General features: G+C 46.9%; 1 protein-coding gene across 2 annotated transcripts in view; it reads left to right on the top strand.

The window, feature by feature from the left end:
* The first annotated feature begins 4,843 nt into the window (after positions 1–4,843).
* Positions 4,844–19,179, top strand: part of LOC125011611 (leucine-rich repeat-containing G-protein coupled receptor 6) — a 37,269-nt gene continuing 22,933 nt past the window's right edge. For both annotated transcript variants that reach the window (XM_047590828.1, XM_047590820.1), the window contains exon 1: positions 4,844–6,201. In XM_047590828.1, coding sequence (XP_047446784.1) covers positions 5,978–6,201 — 224 coding nt within the window. In that variant the 5' untranslated portion in view covers positions 4,844–5,977. The remainder of the gene's footprint in view (positions 6,202–19,179) is intronic.

Below are 19,179 nucleotides of genomic sequence, written 5' to 3'. Positions count from 1 at the left end.
CATTCATTCCTCCCCTTTGTACTGTGAGATGCAGAGAGGAAGAGAGGGAAGTGGGGGTTGAAGGGAAGGAGAGGGACCTTTTGTTGGCTTTCAGGTGGTTTCACATGAAAAGCCAGAGTACACACCTAGGTTGCCGCCACCGGCGACCCACGGCGTCTCACTTGCTTCCGCTGAGTATACCTGAGTTAGCCTTCAATTGTCTCCGTGCAACTCAGGCATGCTCGGATACAGACAAAGGCACGGTGAGGACATGCAGCCGTGGGAAGTGTGCAGAAATACAAACATTTATCAACTTTTTGTGAGTGGCTTAAACTGGAGAGGGAAGGGTAGATGTTGGATTTGTAGGAGCCTGGTGGAGGAAGAGGTGATCTGAAGCGTAGGTGGGGCGATGGACGTGAGCGAGGAGGGCGAGCTGGTGTGGAGTGTGTGTGTGTGTTGGGGGGTTTGATTGCGCGGCTACTTTCTCTGTTCTCTCCTGAATGGACTCCTCTTGCTGCAAGCAGCTCAGGTAGCCTTGTGTGTGTGTGTGTGTGTGTGTGTGTGTGTGTGTGTGTGTGTGTGTGTGTGTGTGTGTGTGTGTGTGTGTGTGTGTGTGTGTGTGTGTGTGTGTGTGTGTGTGTGTGTGTTTTATTCTCGGGTAGCCCACGGTGAGTGCTCTCAAGTTAGTGTCAGGTGTCAGGTAGCTACTTGTCTTTGTGTCTTCAAGGCTGCCGTTGCTTGGATAGTGTTTACAGCCCAGAGAGCACGGTGGAGAAGGGGGAGGGAGCCCTGGCTTTGATCTGATGCAGACTGTTTGATAGCGTGTGTGTGAGCGAGAGATTGAATGCAAGAAAGAGAAGTGAGAGATATAGAGGGAGGATAAAAGAGCACAAATGCCGTTTGAGTGGCAAGTAGAGTACGAGTGTTTACACCCAAGCTCACGACCGTGCGTGTGTGTGAGTGTTCGGGCCGGGCCGGGCCTTCCTGGAGCCGTCAGGAGAGTTTGATGTTACCTTCTATCTGGAATGTGTCAATTGTACATTAGTGACTCACAGAGCTCATTAATCACTGAAGTGCAACATGCACCGGCCACAGAGCAGAGACTCACGCCATGTCCTATGACAGATTTATCACACACTGAACGCGGGAGATATACATGGAAGCTGGACGTGCTAATGCGAATGTTTAGCGATGAGTTGTCAAGATGGAAGCCTCGTGCTGCACTGCAACTAAAAATCACGTGTGGACACCCACTACTTAAATGTTGAGGAGCCAGACTCCAGAGCTCAGGATATCTTTCAGCCTCAACAACCAGTTATTAGCTCTACACACGCGAGAGCAAAAGGTGATGGAGATGCTACGGGAGCGGCGCTGCACTGCCAGGAAGCGACTGGGAAGGAAAAAGTGTGGAAACACACTGGTGAGTGCATAGCTCCCGTGAAAGGTGTGAATCTACAAAATAATAGGCTGTTTTTACGTGTGCGGTTAAACTGCAGTGTGTTTTGGCCCCAGTGTCTGGAAGCTTTCCAAAAGGGAACTAAATGTCTCTTCGGGCTTTTGTTACCTGCATTTACACTGTGGTTTCCAACTCTGTGAAGTTTAATGTCATTTTGCATGCCCCAGTGTCAAACAAAAGTGCCTCTGTGGCTACATGTTGTTGCAGAGTGAACTTAAATACAAGCTTCAGTGGCAGGCTTTAAAAAAAAAAAAGGTAGGACAGGATATAAAGGATATAAAGGATTTTATAGGATATCATGGGATATTTCTCTTCAGCTTGTCTCTGTTCATAAGCCAGCTCACAAATAATGCGATAACTAACTGTCATCACACATTAGTCACACACATAATATGACTCAATATCACCAGACAACACCGTTAGCACCAGCTTTCTGACTCCATTATTCAGCCTTAATACATTCTCACCCTGTTCACAACCGGCATCAACATGCTGTACATCTTGGGTGATCCAATCACAAATGGACAGTTGAGTGGCAGCTGAGTGCATGCAGGAATGCACTAAAACCTGATTGTTCTGACCACATTCTGAGGTGGTCTGGGTAAGGGGGAAGAAGGTATTTGTAAAAGCTCACATAAATAAATTGTGTGAGCGATTTGGTTTGCTTCTCCTAACACGTCAAATAATCAACTTCGTCCTTTCTTCCTCTTCTTGTTTTAGTTTCCAGTGTACCAGGAGACGGGAAGGGCCTTCCTGCCTCTTGCCAGCTGAGAAAAAAACAAGGTTGCTGGTCTTTGACAAACAGAAAAGATGTAAATATTTATTTGCATATACAGAGGTGAATGAGATCCGGTAATAAGTGATTACTCAAGAGGCTATGGAAAAATAACATTACTAGTCCAACTTTTCCTGCCCGCAAAAGCCTTTTTCGCACGGGATTAGTTTTACCTGAGGACTTCCGGTAATTTCTAATAATCACGGAGGTTGAGATGCCGCTGAACTATTCATCCTTTTAGACGGATGAAACCCTTTAAATAAACCGTTAATGTGTTCATGGCCATAGGTGGGTCTGATTTTAATACCGTCAGGTCGTTGGTAATTTCTTTCCCCAGGATAAATAGGATCAAAAATATATTTTTATTATCTGTTATAATGTGCAAGGTAATTTAAACCATCTCTGACATGCAGTTGAGCGAGACGGAAAGTAGCAGAGCAGCAACGACAGACCGTAAATTCGAGTTTGCTTATCCCACATGAAACACAGACGTAGGGGGGGATAATATTTGAATCACAGGGCGTCTCAGGTGAAATTAATCCCGTGCAAATAGGGCTAAAGATTTATATTCTGGAAACACATCGTTGGGAACTGATCCGATCTCCTGGGCCAATCCAATCATTTAAATGAGCTTCATGTGGTGATGGTCAGAAGAAAAACGTAGTCATCCACGTCATCTGAACACAATGGAGCTGTTTACAACACAACGGGTCTGACTAGTGGTTGGAAGTTTAGTAAAGTTAAAAAATTTATTTAATTATGACTTTTAAGTGGAGCCTCCAACAGAGTATAACTGGAAATGTTTTCTTAACAATGTTTCACCACTCATTTTTATTTGCTTTAGGATGCACTGCAGCTTCTTTACCGACATAACGTATATGCCTATTATCTAACAAATGACCTAATTTTAAACAATCTCCCGCTCCTACAAGTGTGAACAGTTCGGCGTCGAGTGAATTCTACTGCTGCGCTGAAATCTGGATCACGCTGCCTCACACTGAACCTGGCACAAATCCACCGGCGCTGTCAGAGCAGGTGCAATTTGAACAAATACCTAGTCTATTTTTGTATCGGTGAGGAGCACCGTGCGTGCGTGTCTGCACATTTGCGATTCAAGGGAAGGATAAAAAATGAGAAGATAAGAAAGAGCCGTAAAAAAAGACAGTCAGAAAGAGAGACAGATGCAGGCAGGAGACCAGACATGCAGGTTTTTACAGTGTGTGTGTGTTTTAGGGCTCCCCCGGGGCCAGACAATTAAAGAGCATTTAAAAAGATGACAGAGCTCAGTGTGCAAGAAGGGGAGAGGTGGGGAGCCCAGGGAGTGGAGAAGTTTGCAGGTGTATGAATAGCGTGTGTTTCTTTCTTTATTTATTTTTTTATTTTTGTATGTACAGTACGTATAAATGAGCGTGCCCATGGGAACTCGCTTTACGTGAGCGCACTGTGTTATCATGCAAGGTGTGCCTGTAAATAGTCTCTATATAAATGCCTATGCGCAGTTGAGGCATTGAGGCAAAGATCACATAAAACATCACATCATGGTGGCAGATCACGCAACATTTTCAAACTGACAAAAGGCGGACGGAGCCACAACAGGCATCGCACGACAAAGACGAAGAAAAGAGAGAGAGAGAGGGAGCATGAGAGTGAGAGAGAGAGAGAGAGAGAGAAAGAGAGAGGGACATTGTGAAGAACGGCTCTGAAAGAGTTTTTGTGGGGCCGTAACAAAGGCCCCTCAGAAAACACAGTGGCATAGGAATGTTAATTAATTAATGAGAAACTATTCAGCCTACAGAGGATGGTGGGGAAAGAAAGACGGAGGAGAAAGACGTAGAGACAGGCAGGCTGGAGGGGTAGATAAATTCCGGCCCGCGTGCTATAATACTTTTATCTGCGCAGTTTTAGATTTTAAACAGAAAGTCGTGCAATCGCTCCGGTCTCTCTCCGGGGAGTTGGCGTGCCGTAAATTGACGCGTTGCACCCTTGTGAGCGTGTGCGCATTCGAATGCGCGGAACATACTGCCGCTGTCAAAGCCTCATTTCCTCAAGCCCCGGCTTTCCAAGAACTAAGAAGACGGCCGCATTTTCCACACTGACTACCATACATTTCTGAGTTAATCCACCAACATCTGAAAAGAATTCGTAAGTCTGAGAGGCCGCTGGTTTTATCAGGTCACGGAGGAACATATAAACCCACGAGTGATTATGACAATTATGAATAATTGGGGAACTGTTTTATTGAAGTATTAACGCTTTGTGGAACAATGAATGGAGATACGCCTAAATTTTAACAAAATGACACAGTTAAGAAGGAGCCGCTTTAAAAAGTAAACCACTTATTCTTTCTTTGATTTGTCACAATTATAGAATGCCTCATTCGACCGTTATGCAACGTCCTGTACTTACAGGTGCACAGTGTGTTAAACTTTGTTGTGCAACGTCTCAAACGGTGTCTTGTGTACCTACTATTCTTATTTTCTAGCTTTCCAGGCCCTGGTCTGCGCAAACTTGCGCTCAGTGGAAAAGGTTCTGATCTTGAGATACAATAAGAATTATGTGTTGTAATAAAAGAAAGCGAGACTGTCGAGGTTCCGTGGAAAAACCGTGAGCGAGCACAGACAGACTGTGAAATAAAGATAGGCTTTAGCCCGGGGCAGCTGACACTTCTTCACAAATCCACACTCTCCTCTCTATAGACTGGAGTGTGTGTATGTGAAATGGATACGTGAGTTCCTTTGCACCGGTCACTCATAATCTGTTATTTATCTATTGGCATCCGTGTGCGTGTGTGCATGCATGCGTGCGCTGCAGCGCGTGCGATAGCGACATTCCAGGAGCAGAAACCTGAGAAGGTGTGACTTACGAGACACTGGATTCAGCTCTTTCTGGGGACTGAGGGGTGCTGAAGTGTCAGAATTCCAATTTCCTCCAAACAGTCACTCCCAGTCACACACTCTGACCCTCTGCGTCTCTCTCACACAGCCAAACACACTCTGCCGCCTTCATTCTTATCCTCCAGAGCTTGCCTTTTTTCCTCCTCTCTCTCTTTCAGCTGTAAACACTGTCTCTCATTTTCACTCACTTCCATTCATGAAGCCCAACAAGGACAAGTCTTGTCTCACACCACTGTACTGCGCTGCGTTGCCACCACCTTAACCTTCCCCCCTTTTCGCTTTCGCCGAACTAAACACTTTCTCCTCGCACAGAGCTTCTGGGCTCACTCAAACAGGGGGGAAAGGAAGAGAGGGAGAAAGAGAGGGAAGAGTTTGAGAATTGCCGGGCCCCTCCCACTTTCCGGAGATGCTCCAGCCCATCCCTAAATTGTGGGCCAATGAGGGTGGCTCATTCACAACTCATGCGCTCCTTCTACAATAGGTAAGGAGAGAGAGACAGAGAGAGCAAGAGATATATGCAAGGAGACGAAAGAGGGAGAGAGGGGGAGTAAAAGTGAGTGTGTTTGGGGGGAGAAAGACGGTGAAAAGCAAAGGCCAGAGTGTGAGGGAGGACAGGGAGAAAAAAAAAAGGGGGGGAAAGAAGCTACAGCAACCTCGAGCCCCTGGGAATGAAGTAGTGTCTGAGAGATAGGCAGATCCAGAGAGATGAGGAGGTAGAGCTCGTGACAGGGCAGATTTACAGTGTGGACAACCTGCACGGGAGAAAAGAGGCAGTCAGACAAGAGTGTCTGCTGAAGAAGACACTCCTCATTTCTAACAGAGGTCTCCTGAGACATCACAGAGAGAAGACAGAAGAGAAGCCCACAGGTGTAGATGCAGGCAGGTGGACAGTCAGACATGCTGCTTGTGCTTCTGGTTCTCTGCGTGGCTGGAGGAGTTTGGGGGTACGGACGGATCCAGGACAGACTTGGGCCAGAAGCACCCCTGTGCCCGTCTCCGTGCCAGTGCGAAGAGGATGGGATCTTTATCATGGTGGACTGCTCAGAGATGGGACTATCGACTGTACCAGCAAGCCTCAGCCCTCTCACCACATACCTGTGAGTAGTTACGTTACTAGAGTTTCTGGCTGTGTTATCATGTCCTGCTTTACCCTTTCTAACCTCTCCACATCGGGCCTCTCCCTGTGTCCTGAGCGTTTCCTTGACCCCAATAATCATGTGTTTCCACTTTGTATCTCACCCTTACAAAACCTCCTCACATCTCCTCCTGGGCATCGCGGTCGACTGCCAACCTGTTTCAAAATGCTTGAAAAATGAATTAATGCCTCGAAATCGTAGCTGGTATTTCGGAGATTTGTAAAAATAGAGCAACAGTTGGTTGGATGTGTGACTGGGAAACACTGGCATGGTCCACATGTAGATAAAAATGGACAGGGCCAAGTGGGAACATGTGGAGAGACAGAGTGTGTGTGTGTGTGTGTGTGTGTGTGTGTGTGTGTGTGTGTGTGTGTGTGTGTGTGCCGGCCACTATGGCAAAATAACTGGACCACTTTCAGTGTCAGGTTTCTGAGCACCAACTGGAGACGCGCCATGAGAGTGTGTGTGCACACATGCGTAGGCAATGCTTTTGTGTGTGTGTGTGTGTATGTATGTATGTATGCAAGTGTGTGTGCTTGCGTGTGTGTGTGTGCGTGCGTGCGTGCAAGCTGCAAGCACTTGACCCAAGCATGCATTTGTGTGTGTGATCGAGGAAATGTTTGCACACATGTCCAAATGTAAGAAATGCTTTGCCGCTGCTCTGTATCACACTGTTCTGTGATAAAAACATGATGGCAAAGCAGACAGAAATAGTTGGCACGTGATGTGGAAAAGGTCATTTAATTCGATTTATTCATTTTTTTTTTGATTGACTGCTTTGAAAGGCTTAATATGTAAAGACTGGAGAAAGGTTTATATCACTCCTGTGATGGCTTCAGGCTGCGAAAACAATTAAAAACTTAATAAACCAGACGTTTTAAACAGACGCTTAAGAATTATTACATTAAATACTTGATCTGGGCTGTTTCTTACGTCTCCCCGCTGTGGCTCGAGGCCAGATTTTCCCAACTGCTTCCCTGCGTAGGCCCTCAGAGGACAGATTACGGACACTTTGTGATAACTGATATTGAAGTGATAGAAGTCGAATCCAGGAAACAGGGTGTGATGGAACAGATCTCACTAGGGGCTCCGCAAGTATTACAGTGGAGGGGCAGAATTCAGAGGGAGTAAGGAAAGATCAACAGTTTATGTAGCAAACGACTTTAAAAGAGACACATAAAACAACTCTACTTGAATGATGCCCGACTCTTCGGCTGTCATGGGAGCCTGTGGCGGCCAGATTTCACTGTGTTCATTTGAAAGTTAAAACACATGTAGAGTTTATGGTGGTGAAATATGGGCTCCAGCTCCATCCAGGAATCTACCTATGAGAACATCAGGCTCTTGGCCCGAACAATGGATATACGTACGCAGCCCAAGGCGGCCTGACGCCGAGTGTTAAGCCCCTCGGTCCTCCTCTAAAATAAAAACCGCGATGACCTGAGACTCCCTCTGTGGAAATCTGCGCTGCTCCAGACCGCTCCGCTGCAGCCACACACAAACACGCAGATATACACACAAATACACATCATTCCTTACAAACACAAGCTTAATTGTTCATTTCCCCTCGTTACCTAACGGTGGAACTGGACCAATTAGTGAGTTTGAGGGCTGATTTAGAATAAGATAAATAAACTCAGCGACCAACCGCACACGCCCACACACACAGTCACACACATTACTTGCAGCGGGGAGAATAGAGAAGGAGGGGGGGCGGCAGGAGAGATGCCGCAACAAATTAAGATACTACACGCAGGAATCACAGGTTCCTCTTCGGCCTTTCTGATAAAGATCTCCAAACGAAACAGCTCGCATGCCCACATACATATATACATACACAACCCGAGAACATGACTGCGGCTAGCGCAGCGGGCTCCAGTTTCTCATTTCGTGCCGGCGTATAAAAGGTTACAACAGAGGCGAGCCAGTCCAAGCCCCACCAGGATCTGTCGAACTGTCCAGCACGCCCCGCTGTGCAGTGCAGGCAGGATTAGCCTCCAAGCACACACTGCTAGGCTGCCGAGGTCACAGGGATTTGCTTGGGAACGGTCCACATTACAAACCACATCCACACAACACTGTGAAAGTATATGACATCATTCACCCGTGTCATCGGAGAGCTCTTCAAAGTGAGCCGAAGTGTACATGCTACGGCGGCTGAGAGGGCAATCCAGGCAATGCATGATTCACTCTCTTTTCTCGAGCGTGCTCGCGCACTTGGACGGCGCGGCTGCGTATAGGTTCAGTTGAGCCGCAATGACAAAAAAAAACTGTTGTATCACCGACAGCAGGGCGAACGCGGCCCCGACTCCACAAAGGAATTTAACTACTGGGAGGCAAAGGTGCACGGAGAAACTGCGCGCCACGGTGCGCCGAGCAGAGCAGAGCGCGTTGAGATTTATGACAATAATCGTTTCCGTGGGCAATGCACAAAATGAGCTGTCATGTGAGATGCTTTGAAAGGCCTTCTCTTTGATATCAGATTAGGAAGGAAAGACGCTGCCCAGGGGTGTGTGTCTGTGTCGTGGATGCGTGTTGAGCTCGGAGCGCAGAACGCCGCGCACAGCGCAGTAGCTCAGGTATCTGTGATGTTTTATGCGTAGCTGCGAGCCAGTTCAGATGGCTCCCCGGTGACGCAGTGAGCAGCTTGTCCGTCACAGACGTCAGCTGGGAGCGGGTGATGAATTAGTCAGCTGTCACCCTGATTGAGTTATACCCGCACAAATCAAACACCGACACCGAATAATACCCTTGTCATCTGGCTGGTCGATAGCCTGCAAATTGACTGTCGGATTCTACGGCTGTCAAGTGTTCGCACATCTCACACTTAGTCGAGAGGTGTGCGCGAGAGGGAAAGAGTGTGCAGTATGTGGGTCTGGGACTGCAGCATTTAGGTGAAGCTTTGCGGTAGCGGTTGAGTGCGGTGAACTTCTAACGGTGTTTTGGCCGAGGCCAGGAAACCACAGCTAGCGCATTACCAGACAGAGGCAAACCAAGGAGTGTGTGAGCATGTGTGCGTGTGTGTGTGTGTGTGAAGACCACCCAGACTGCAATGGGGATTTTTTTTTTTTTCTAGCCAGTGGAGCTGAAGCAAGAATGTAACGAAGAGATGGATTATAAAGAAAAAGGAAGAAAATACACAAGGTGAGGATTAGAAATTGGTGGCACGGGAATGTGTATTTGGAGGAGTTTGAAGATTCAGTTCAGGTTGAGCACATGCCGTGTACACACATACACAAAGCAGGGGACAACATCCTGTCTCTGTGTGGTGGCCGTGACAGTAACAGTCGTGTGCGTGTCATTTAGCCATTATGTTGATGGAACGATTCCTATCATGAGTGACCGGGGGTCACACTGTAAACATCATGTCTGAGAGAGAGAGAGAGAGAATGGAGATAGAAACTGTATGTGATAAAGGAGAAAGAAACAGGGGGGAATAAGCAAAAATAAGGGAATCTAAAAAGTGTGTTTGAGTGTGTGCGTACTGACAGTGGAGGGTCCTCTGTGCAGCAGCTATCAGCTGCAGCATCAGTGTCCTGGCTCCAGACGTCTATGGTAGCCCCTCGCCTCAACTACACTCCCCTCCCTTCGCTCGCTCTGTTTACCCCCCGCCCCCTCCACCGCCGTCGCCGCCACCTATTCTCCTTTCCTCACCTGTTTCCCCCGGCCTCCATCAGACTGAACAGAAATCCATACATTTGGAGCTCGAGTATCTTCAGAGCAGGTGTTGGAGCCGCTCGGGCGGCACTAAGTGTAAATGTATGATCACCGGTGTGCGGAGTGATTCTTTGAAAATCAAAATGAATGCACACAGCTCAGGGCAGTGGAATGAGAAAAGTGAAGGGCGTGTCCCCAAGTCTAATAGTGCAAATGTTTTCAATGTGTGTGTGTGTCGGGCTGGCGGGAGGAGGTGCTTTGGACGCGGGCCAAACAACTGTCAGCTGAGATCAGAGAGCTGCGCACCTCTGGTTGTACAAAGGCAGAAATTGGTGGCATTCAGCAGCACGCCTAAAAAGAAGAAAAAGATGTGACACGTTCTTTTTTTTATTCATTCATTCCTTCGTGCTGACTTTACTCTTTCCTTTCTCCCATCCACCCCCCCCCCCCTTAACACAGACTTTACCTCAAAGTGTCAATTCATCAGCTCTCCCCTAGATTCCCTGGAGGCCTTGCATTTAACACCGGCAGAAGAAGCCACTTCCGCTAGTTACAAAGGTGGTATTTGTGCCAGAAGGGTGTTGGAGAGAAGGGATGGGCAGTTAGCACCGGATAGTTCACCGGTTTGTGGTTTCCTGAAACCAACCTGGGAGGCTTTCAAATGTCGTTCAGGGACAGACGGCAGGTAGGCAGGTACAGGACAACAATGGAAACAATGACCATTCCCCCAGGAGCAGGCAGACAGGGAAGACACAGAGGCCATAGTGTGCTCTACCGCTCCATATCGTGTCCTTTAGAAAAAAGTAGAAAGCAATCACGATACAAGATCTTGAAGGGAACCAGGGTGGAGGCTGTAGAGATCAGGGAAGTATTATGTATTTTGTATACATAAGTCTACATATAGTGAGTTGGGGTGGACTCAAAACTGGTGTTGGACCATCGCCCGCCGATTGACTATGTGAAACGGTACGTTTCGTGTGATGGCGGTGTGACGCAAGCATGACACGGGGGCAAGGAATGTGCTCCCTGTGATGTGTGGTTGTGGGGTAAAGGGCTGCTTCTGACTGAGAGATTTCAGAATGCCTGCGTGGCCCAGATTCCTGCTCAAACCCCTTTACAACCCTGGGAATCCATGGGAATGTTTGTTTGTGTGTGTATGTGCATAAAAATGTGCACTAGCACTCTCTTTTCCACCACAGAGAAGGCATTGTCCTGGCCAGGGACAGCGTGTATACATGCATATGGGGATCTGGATGTCCGAACGTAACACATGTGCGTCCGTGACTTGTGACTTTGCAAGTTTTTGGGACACACACGCACGGACGGATTTTTGCGAGTACATGTGCACGAATTTCTCAAAATCGCAGCCGCAGTTGGTTGCCTTCCACGAAAAGGCGCAGTCCAAAAGCCTGGAAGCCAGACCCACTTCCAAACCTGTTCTGGAAACTGCTCCTCTGGGATCTGATTTTGCTCTTTCAAAGATCTGCCGGGCCAGTCCAGTGGTTTGAGTACACTTTATGCGGTGATGGACAAAAGGGTAACAGCAACCTAGCGTTTCGCGTCATGCGAGCGCAGCAGAGCTCGATGTGTTTACAACACAATGGCTGTGATTGGTTGCAGGACTGTGAAATTGCACGCAGAGGTATTTTTACTCCGTATCAGTTGAAGCATGCCTCATAATGAAATCCAAATGGCACGATGCCAGAATCATACTCTGATAAGAATTGAGTCTAGCAGTTCAAAGTAAATACTCAAGTTATAGACGAGGCTTTGACAAACTAGTTTTGTACTTTGTGATATCTGTTTTGAAACAGTTTAAAAGGAGAAAAACGTGTGTAGCATAAAAAAATGTTTCACCACACTGTGAAATTTGTATTTTTTTAAAAAAAATAAAAAAAAATCTGGTGGTTTTCACCAGTTTAAATAACTGAAATTAACTTCCATTTTTCTTTTTTAACACAGAACAGAAATAAGGAGTCCTATAACGAGGAGAGTGTTTACACGAGTGCTGACAGCAGTGTGTGTACAACATAGTTTTCTATACCTCAGCATGAATCTGTCTGTCTCTGTCTGCCTATCTGTGTGATCGCTGGCCAGGCCTGCTGAGCAAAGTGGCTCATGTGGGGCTGGCAGTGTGCAGGTGATGACTAGTAAGAGCTAATGATACTTAATGCCCCTTCTCCGACAGTGTACACGCACGCCACACACACACACAGACCCTAAAAGTACACAATCCACATAAGAAAGCACATTGCACAAGAGCGGATTATGTGCGCACGCACACACTTAAAGACGGCTAATATATCAAAGCGAGTCGTGATGTTGCTGGTTGGGATCTGGTCAGAAGAACGGACCGCTGGGATGGGAGCTAGCTAAAGGGACGCACACAAACGCGCACATGCGCATAGCATAGCCAAACAGGAATAGTGCGCAGGAATGTCCAAGAAATTAAAAGGGGAATGCAGAAAACAGAAGGAGGTTTTGAATGAGTAAATCTTTTTAAGGACTTTTGGTGGGTTAGTTAAACTATCTGACTGCAGAAACAGCACACTGGGATGACTTAATTATGGCTAAGACTGCTGCATTACTCTTCCTATGACTGAGCCTCACAGGTGAATTTTCCATCTGCTGTAAAGGGAGGCTGGAGGGAATTGTGCCGCTGCAGAGCCTCTCCAACTGCAGCCAGAATTACTCAAGTCTCTATTACATGTCTGAGAAGGAACAAAAGAGGAAATCTGGACTTTTTACATGCATGGCAAGGGGCCAAACTAAATCTCTTTAAACCGACGGCAGCCACATGTCTTCATTGGTATGGGGTAAGATTTCATCAAGTGCTGATCTAAGTTCAGTTCTAGATGTTATCCACGGGTACTGTTAAATACACGCAGCAGATGAACTGATCATAGATCTGCGGGTGCAACAGTAAAGGGGGAATGAGGCGGCAGCGGAGTTGAGCGGTCGCCTAACTAGATCCAGTGTCCTCCTGTTTCTGCCATTCAACCAAATGAAGTCATAATAGAGCCTGACACTAATACTCATCGGGTTTCATTTACTGTTGTATCCACTGCTGAGAATCTGCCTCAAATCAGCGTGCAGGAAAAAACACCTCTGTAAGAGATACCCTTTCAGGATGTGTGGAAAAGTGGGGAAATTTGTAACCCTTCACCACACGTCTGTGCCATTATTTCAATGGACCTCATTGGCATGTGTTTGTCATTTAATGGAGAAAAGAAAAAAACAAAAACTCCCCCCAAAAAACTACGGCTTTGGTTTAGAAAGTAACAAAAATGATCTCAAGCACATGTCAGGTAACAAACAAATATGAAAACCAGACAAAATAAACAGGCAAAACAAGGGATTAGTGGAGTATAGGCAGAGCAGCGAATGCCTTTCTGCCTTCCACAGCTACGGCCTACCCGCAACAGCTGCCTGTCAGTCCTGTCCACATGTTGGAGGCAGTTCTATGTTGTGTAGCGCCGACTGTTCCAACACTTCCTGTTCCATTACTGAAGTGCTTGACCTTTCACCCCCCTCCCCTCTGTCTCATGACAGGGTGTGTGTGGGAGGACAAGGAGCGGACATGAAGTGTGTGCGTGCACGTGTGTGTGTGCGTGTGCAGTATATGGGGGTATGAATAAGTCCCAGAGGGCATGAGCATGTTTCCCATGACATGGCCTCAGACTAAACAGCCGCTCTCTCCACCCAGACATCCGCCTGTCATTCTCCCCTAAACCGCAGCAAGCAGAAAAGAGCACACAACATGGAAGCATCTCCCCGTTTTTTTTTTTTTCTTTTTGTGTGTGTCTCATTATCTCCTCTTTTCTCTTCATCCCTCCCTCTCCGTTTCTCTGCACTTTTGTGGCCAAGTCCTCCCCGTGGCCCTCCTTGTCCAGGTGAAAGACTTCTCCTCGCCCTCTCCCTCACTCTTTGTGCCCCATGAATGAGAGAACGAGAGAATAAGAGAGGGAAAGATAAAGAGAGAGTGCCTTCGGACACAAAGGGCAGTGTACCCCTCCCAGGAAGTCTGGGAGAGAGGGAGAAAAAAAAACACATCTTTAGAGGAAGGAGGAGGCATTGTGCCCTCCTTCCTGACTCTTTGTGTGCATGTGTGTGTGTGTGTGCGTGCGTGCGTGTGTGCAAGCTCATGTGTGACCGAGAGAGAAACTGAATGCCAAAGCAGTCAGTCTATTCAGATAGAAAAAAAGCAAACACACTTAGACCTCACCCTTGCATACAATTCACACACACTGCGCTCTCTCTCTGACACACACACACACAGAAAGTGCACACAACCATTTAGACCCTCTTTAAGGCGGCGCCCAAGCACTGACTACCAGTTGCATTGTGTGGAATAAAAGAGCCTCTTTCATCATGCCTTAACTGTTTCAAAGAACTAAGCGGAGAGGATCAGACTGGCTGAATCCGACTGAAGACATTACTGTCATAGTTACAGTCAAAGACAGTCAAGGTGTGGCCCAAGCACCCCTAATGCGGAACTCCTGCCCTCTGGGCAAGGCTCTGGTTGTTGATTTCCACTAAAGATCTATTACTCTAATGTTCCTCTCGGATAAGCCGCCTTCAAAGGCGCAGAGTTTACCGGCATTATTGGCTGTTTGCTAAGAGTCTCCACCTGAGCATGGGAGAAAGGTATCGGCACGGAGGAAAGAAGAAAGACAAAAAGAGAGAAAGCGCGAGAGAGCCGAGGAGGAAGTGAGGAGGAAGACCTCAGGGTACGGCTCTGGTGAACCGAGAGAGTCAAGAAAAACATCACTCTCGAGTAGCGCTGGGTGGTATGACGAAAAATGTAGATCATGGTATTTTTCAAAATTCTGACGGGATATCACGGTATTTATTTATTTTTCTCCACGCATAATGACGTGTTCACAACATTTTCTACTGGTTGAAGGGGTGATTAAGGGCGGGCTATTTTACTGTGATGATGAGTAAATATTGTAGAATAATCCCACACTAGAAGTAAAACAGGTTTGCATGGCCTCGCTTTAGCACTGACTGCTGGAATGGAAATGTGGACATGTTCACTTCAGAGGAAAAAAAAAAAATAAAAAATGAATCTTATCAAGAGGAAGAGAGTCTGTGCGCAACAAGTTTTTTTTTCTCATTCATAAAAAGCTAAAATTGGGGACATTTTCGTGGACGGCTTTAGCCGGGGGACAGGTCATCCAAGACGGGGTCTGTCCCCAGAAAATTTTCAGACCTTTCCGTCTTCTTCACCACGCCTTGCAGTGACGCAGTGCGTTTAGAAGCGCTACATTTAAAACTGTCCGGTCTGAAACAGTGTCTCGCGACGTGGCCTTCTGAACCCTATATACAAATACACCGGTATGCCCGTATATTAAAAGTTCATATCATAATGAAAAGAAATACCAGTGTTCGGTTTGAGCCGGAATAACGCCCGGCCCTACTCTCAAGGGCAACGGCGCGAGCGTGTTTACACGCCAACGTTTTCATGTGCCGTACCTGCAGCGCGCCAGCTGAAGCATTTCTTTACAAGTTTCTTTGTTACCTCGGGACAATGCACTTCCCCAAAATGAAATGTATCGAATCATCTCTTCTCCGCTCAGCTTTGTGTGACTGACACACTTCGGCACTGAAGCTACAAACAGACACCTGACAAACGATCGCATCTGTCTAAGGGTCTGAGGGTGCATTCACTCACCAGGGTGGTCCATCGAAAACACCCGGAGTGTGTGTTGATGTTGAGCCGGTGCGTGTTTGTGTATAACTCCCAGCATAAACAGGGGAGGTTTTCATATGATGTGGCTAGTTGTTTTGCCGTGCTAAATCACCAGCTCTTGTCGGAAACGCTTCCAGTTTGATATTGGCTACAATGGAGCTAGGGGCACATTCACACCCCCTCACACGCTGCCTTTGATCACAGAGCCGATAACATACTTCAGTAGTTCTGTTGACGGCGAGGAGGAAATATGATAAATCACATTATTGTAAGTACAGGACTGTGTAAGCCTACGCTCCGATTGAAATTTGAAACAGAGATGGGGAGAGAAGGAGCGATAGAGTGGCATAAGACAGAGGGGAGTGAAAGGGCCAAGGCTGATGAATGGAAATGTACCTCTGCTTCTTCATGCTTCCGTTCCTCCCTTAAGACATGCTCCTTGCCATGGTTACTCTATCAATCACAGCGTAAAGCAGTTGAATACCCAGCGCTTTACCTTTCTTCCCATGCCAAACCCTCCTCTCTTACATTCACATGCACACGGGGATACAGATACACACTCTGGAGAGCAACAACTGAGCGATCTATCAGAGCACATTGTGTATCAGCAAATCGCAGAACCATAGAGGAATGGAAAAATGTCAATTTCTTTCTCTTTTTTTTCTCCCCTCCCCTCAAATTGCTGCAACGCTGGCCGCGATTTTACACACGCTACTGTGCTGAAGACACAAAAACTGCACGCACGCACATGAAAATTTAATTCCTCCTCAGGGAAACAGAAAGGGATCACTGGGGGCTTTGTCCGTCATTCTGCAGATCCGGAGAAACCGGGGAGGGGGGGATAAAAGGAACTGTTAAGAGGCACATTTGTGAGTGTGTTTGTTGATGAGCGCGGCTCTCTGTGTCGGCTTCGCCTGCTCCAAACGCTGCTGATGACTCTTTAATTCATCACTCAGCACCGGGGAGGAGATCTGAGGGGAGGCGACGGCCTGCGCGCCTCGCCCGGCGGAGATGCGTTGGGCCGCTTCCCCTGACGCCGCCAAGGAGGCCGAGACGGGGCAGCTCCCTGTTGATCGGCCGCGTGACAAAGTAAAGAGAAAGAAACCGTGCAGACTCCCACCCTGCAGTCGCCCACACACAAACACGCGGAGCCGCGCTGCAGCTCGTCTCCGTGCCCCAACGGCGTCCCGCGTGTGATGTGGTGAGAAGCGCGACCGGGGACTGTGCCCGCCACATCTGCAGGCTCACTGGAAAACAATAGGGGTGTGAAAATGAGCGACAGACATCTCACCACACGCACCGCAGCCACCTATAAATGGCGAAAAATATAGCCACACAGATACCGAGGCACTTGCACTCCGTCTTCCCCCTTTCTCTTGCTCCAAACACACACACACACACACACATTAGAGATGCCCATAAAACGGGGGGCACAGAGAGCCCGGTCCTAATTGTGAAACTCCCATTCGCCGCGGAGCCTGCGAAATCTTTAAGCGCTCCCTTTCTCATTTCTTTTTTTGCGGCCGTTTATTTGCGCTGAAAATATCTGCACGTCACAGCGCCAGCCGACACAATGCACATGTGGTAGTCATCAATCATAATTATCATGGTTTAAAAAAGCCACAGCTGTTATTTGATTTTAAAAACAAGCCATAGCACAGTGCCTTCCAACGATACGTCAAGTTGTCAGCGGAGGCCTTGGCCTGCGCAGCAGAAATGTCTCTCTCTCCTTCTCTTTCTCTCTCTCTCCCCCTGCCTTCGCCGGCTTCCCAATGAGCTCGTTGGAGAGCACAGCCGAGTTGAGCTGCATTCAACCTTTCCCCATGACTCACCAGTGTGTGTCTTTATTTTTAAACATTTTCTCTCTCCATTGCTACGTGTTTATTCTGTCTGAGTGAGCCCGCTGTTATGGACTTCACACAACGTTTGTTTATGGCTTCTTTAATCAGGACCAGATAATGGAGAGCTGTCTCCATCTGTGGGCGCATCCCCAGAAGCTGGGAGCGCGTGTGTGTGTGTGTGTGCGATGTTTTAATGACCCCTCCCGAATGTTCCAATAAATATTTTTCTCAGCATAATATCGGTACACTGACACTGAGTAGGATTAAGGTGTGTATGTCTATTGTTCGCCGAGGCCCCTCACACGCTCCCCGCGTGGCGCATGATGTCACCCAATCCTGATTACGTCAACCGGTTTGCTGTTGCCGCTTGCTGCGTCATCCCCACGGCAACCTTGATGTCGCTCCTATTTACCTCTGCCTTTAATCTGGCGCTAATTGTTTGTTCATTTTAAAAATTACAGTTTGAGCCCCGCACGCCAAAGCAAATAACATGACAAACATGAAGCATGCAGAGAAGTGAGAAAGCACATCCCATGGAAATAGTTGGCTTTTTTTTTTTAAACATACTTGGATAACCATAACATTTGTTCCTTTGGATACTATGCCCACACATAAAGGCAGATTTTCCAGTCGTTTAACAGGAATGTAAATAGATGTAATATTGCAGAAATAACTTCTTGTATCCATTTTACATAATTGTCCACCGGTCCGTGACCAGCCTGCTTGCTGACATTTTTGACCGCTCTTCCATGCAAAATGCATTCGGTTGCAAGATGTTTGAGGGTTTGCTTGCATGCACTGTCCGTTTCAAATCCCCCAACAACATTTTGATGAGATTCAAATCTACCCACCATTTATTCTTTGTGAGCCAGTCCTTTGTGGATTTGCTTGTGTGTTTAGGATCATTGTCCCACTGAAAGGTCCAATTTCTGTTCAGCTTCAACTTTCAGACAGATGGCCTCACACTATCTTCAAACATTCTTTGATATGATACAGAATTAAATCAGTGACTGCAGTCTGCCCAGAGGCAGCGAAGCGACCCCAAACCATAACATTTCCACCACCACGTTTCACAGTTGGTATAAGGGTTATTCACCGTAAAAGCCGCTTTTGGCCCGTGCCAAAAATGCCTTCTGTTACTGTGTCCTAACAGCTACCTTTGATCCGTCTGCCCAGAACACATTATTATAACAGGCTTGTTTATATGTTTGCTGGCGAACTGCACTTTCGATCTTAGGACTGCGAAAGGAACGCCTGCCATGAAAGTCAAATTTGTCTAATCTCTTTTCGATAGCATACATAAAATACGTTTTTGACCTTAAGAGCTGAAAGAGTTATGAACTAGCTGATCCTTTTTTTTATCTCGAGATTTCAGGGAGTTCTTTTTTGTCTTGGCATGGTGACGCCGCATACTTTAATAGCAATAGATGCTGTAGTTCAAGTAAGACATGTTCAGCTTCAACTAATCACTGCTGATCTGGAATTCCTGATTTTATTTTCATGGGTTTGAAGGTGCGATAAAAAACATTTCTCATATGTCTGATCAGTAGTGTTTGGGAAAAGTAAGAAAAAACAAAAGTTGTTTAAATTTACTGAACTAGTCCACCTGTTATTTACGATGAGTAATAAGTCCTGCGGTGTTCACGGTTAAAATGTTGTATTTACTACTCATTTGTTAGTTCACGTGTGTATTTTGAATATAAATTGATGTATAACTCTATCAGCTGATAAGAGCTTGTAATGAAG

Source organism: Mugil cephalus, chromosome 1 (genome assembly GCF_022458985.1).
Source record: "Mugil cephalus isolate CIBA_MC_2020 chromosome 1, CIBA_Mcephalus_1.1, whole genome shotgun sequence".
Taxonomy (NCBI): Eukaryota; Metazoa; Chordata; class Actinopteri; order Mugiliformes; family Mugilidae; genus Mugil; species Mugil cephalus.
The sequence above is the reverse complement of the archived record's forward strand: the minus strand, read 5'-3'. Positions and strand labels throughout refer to the sequence as shown.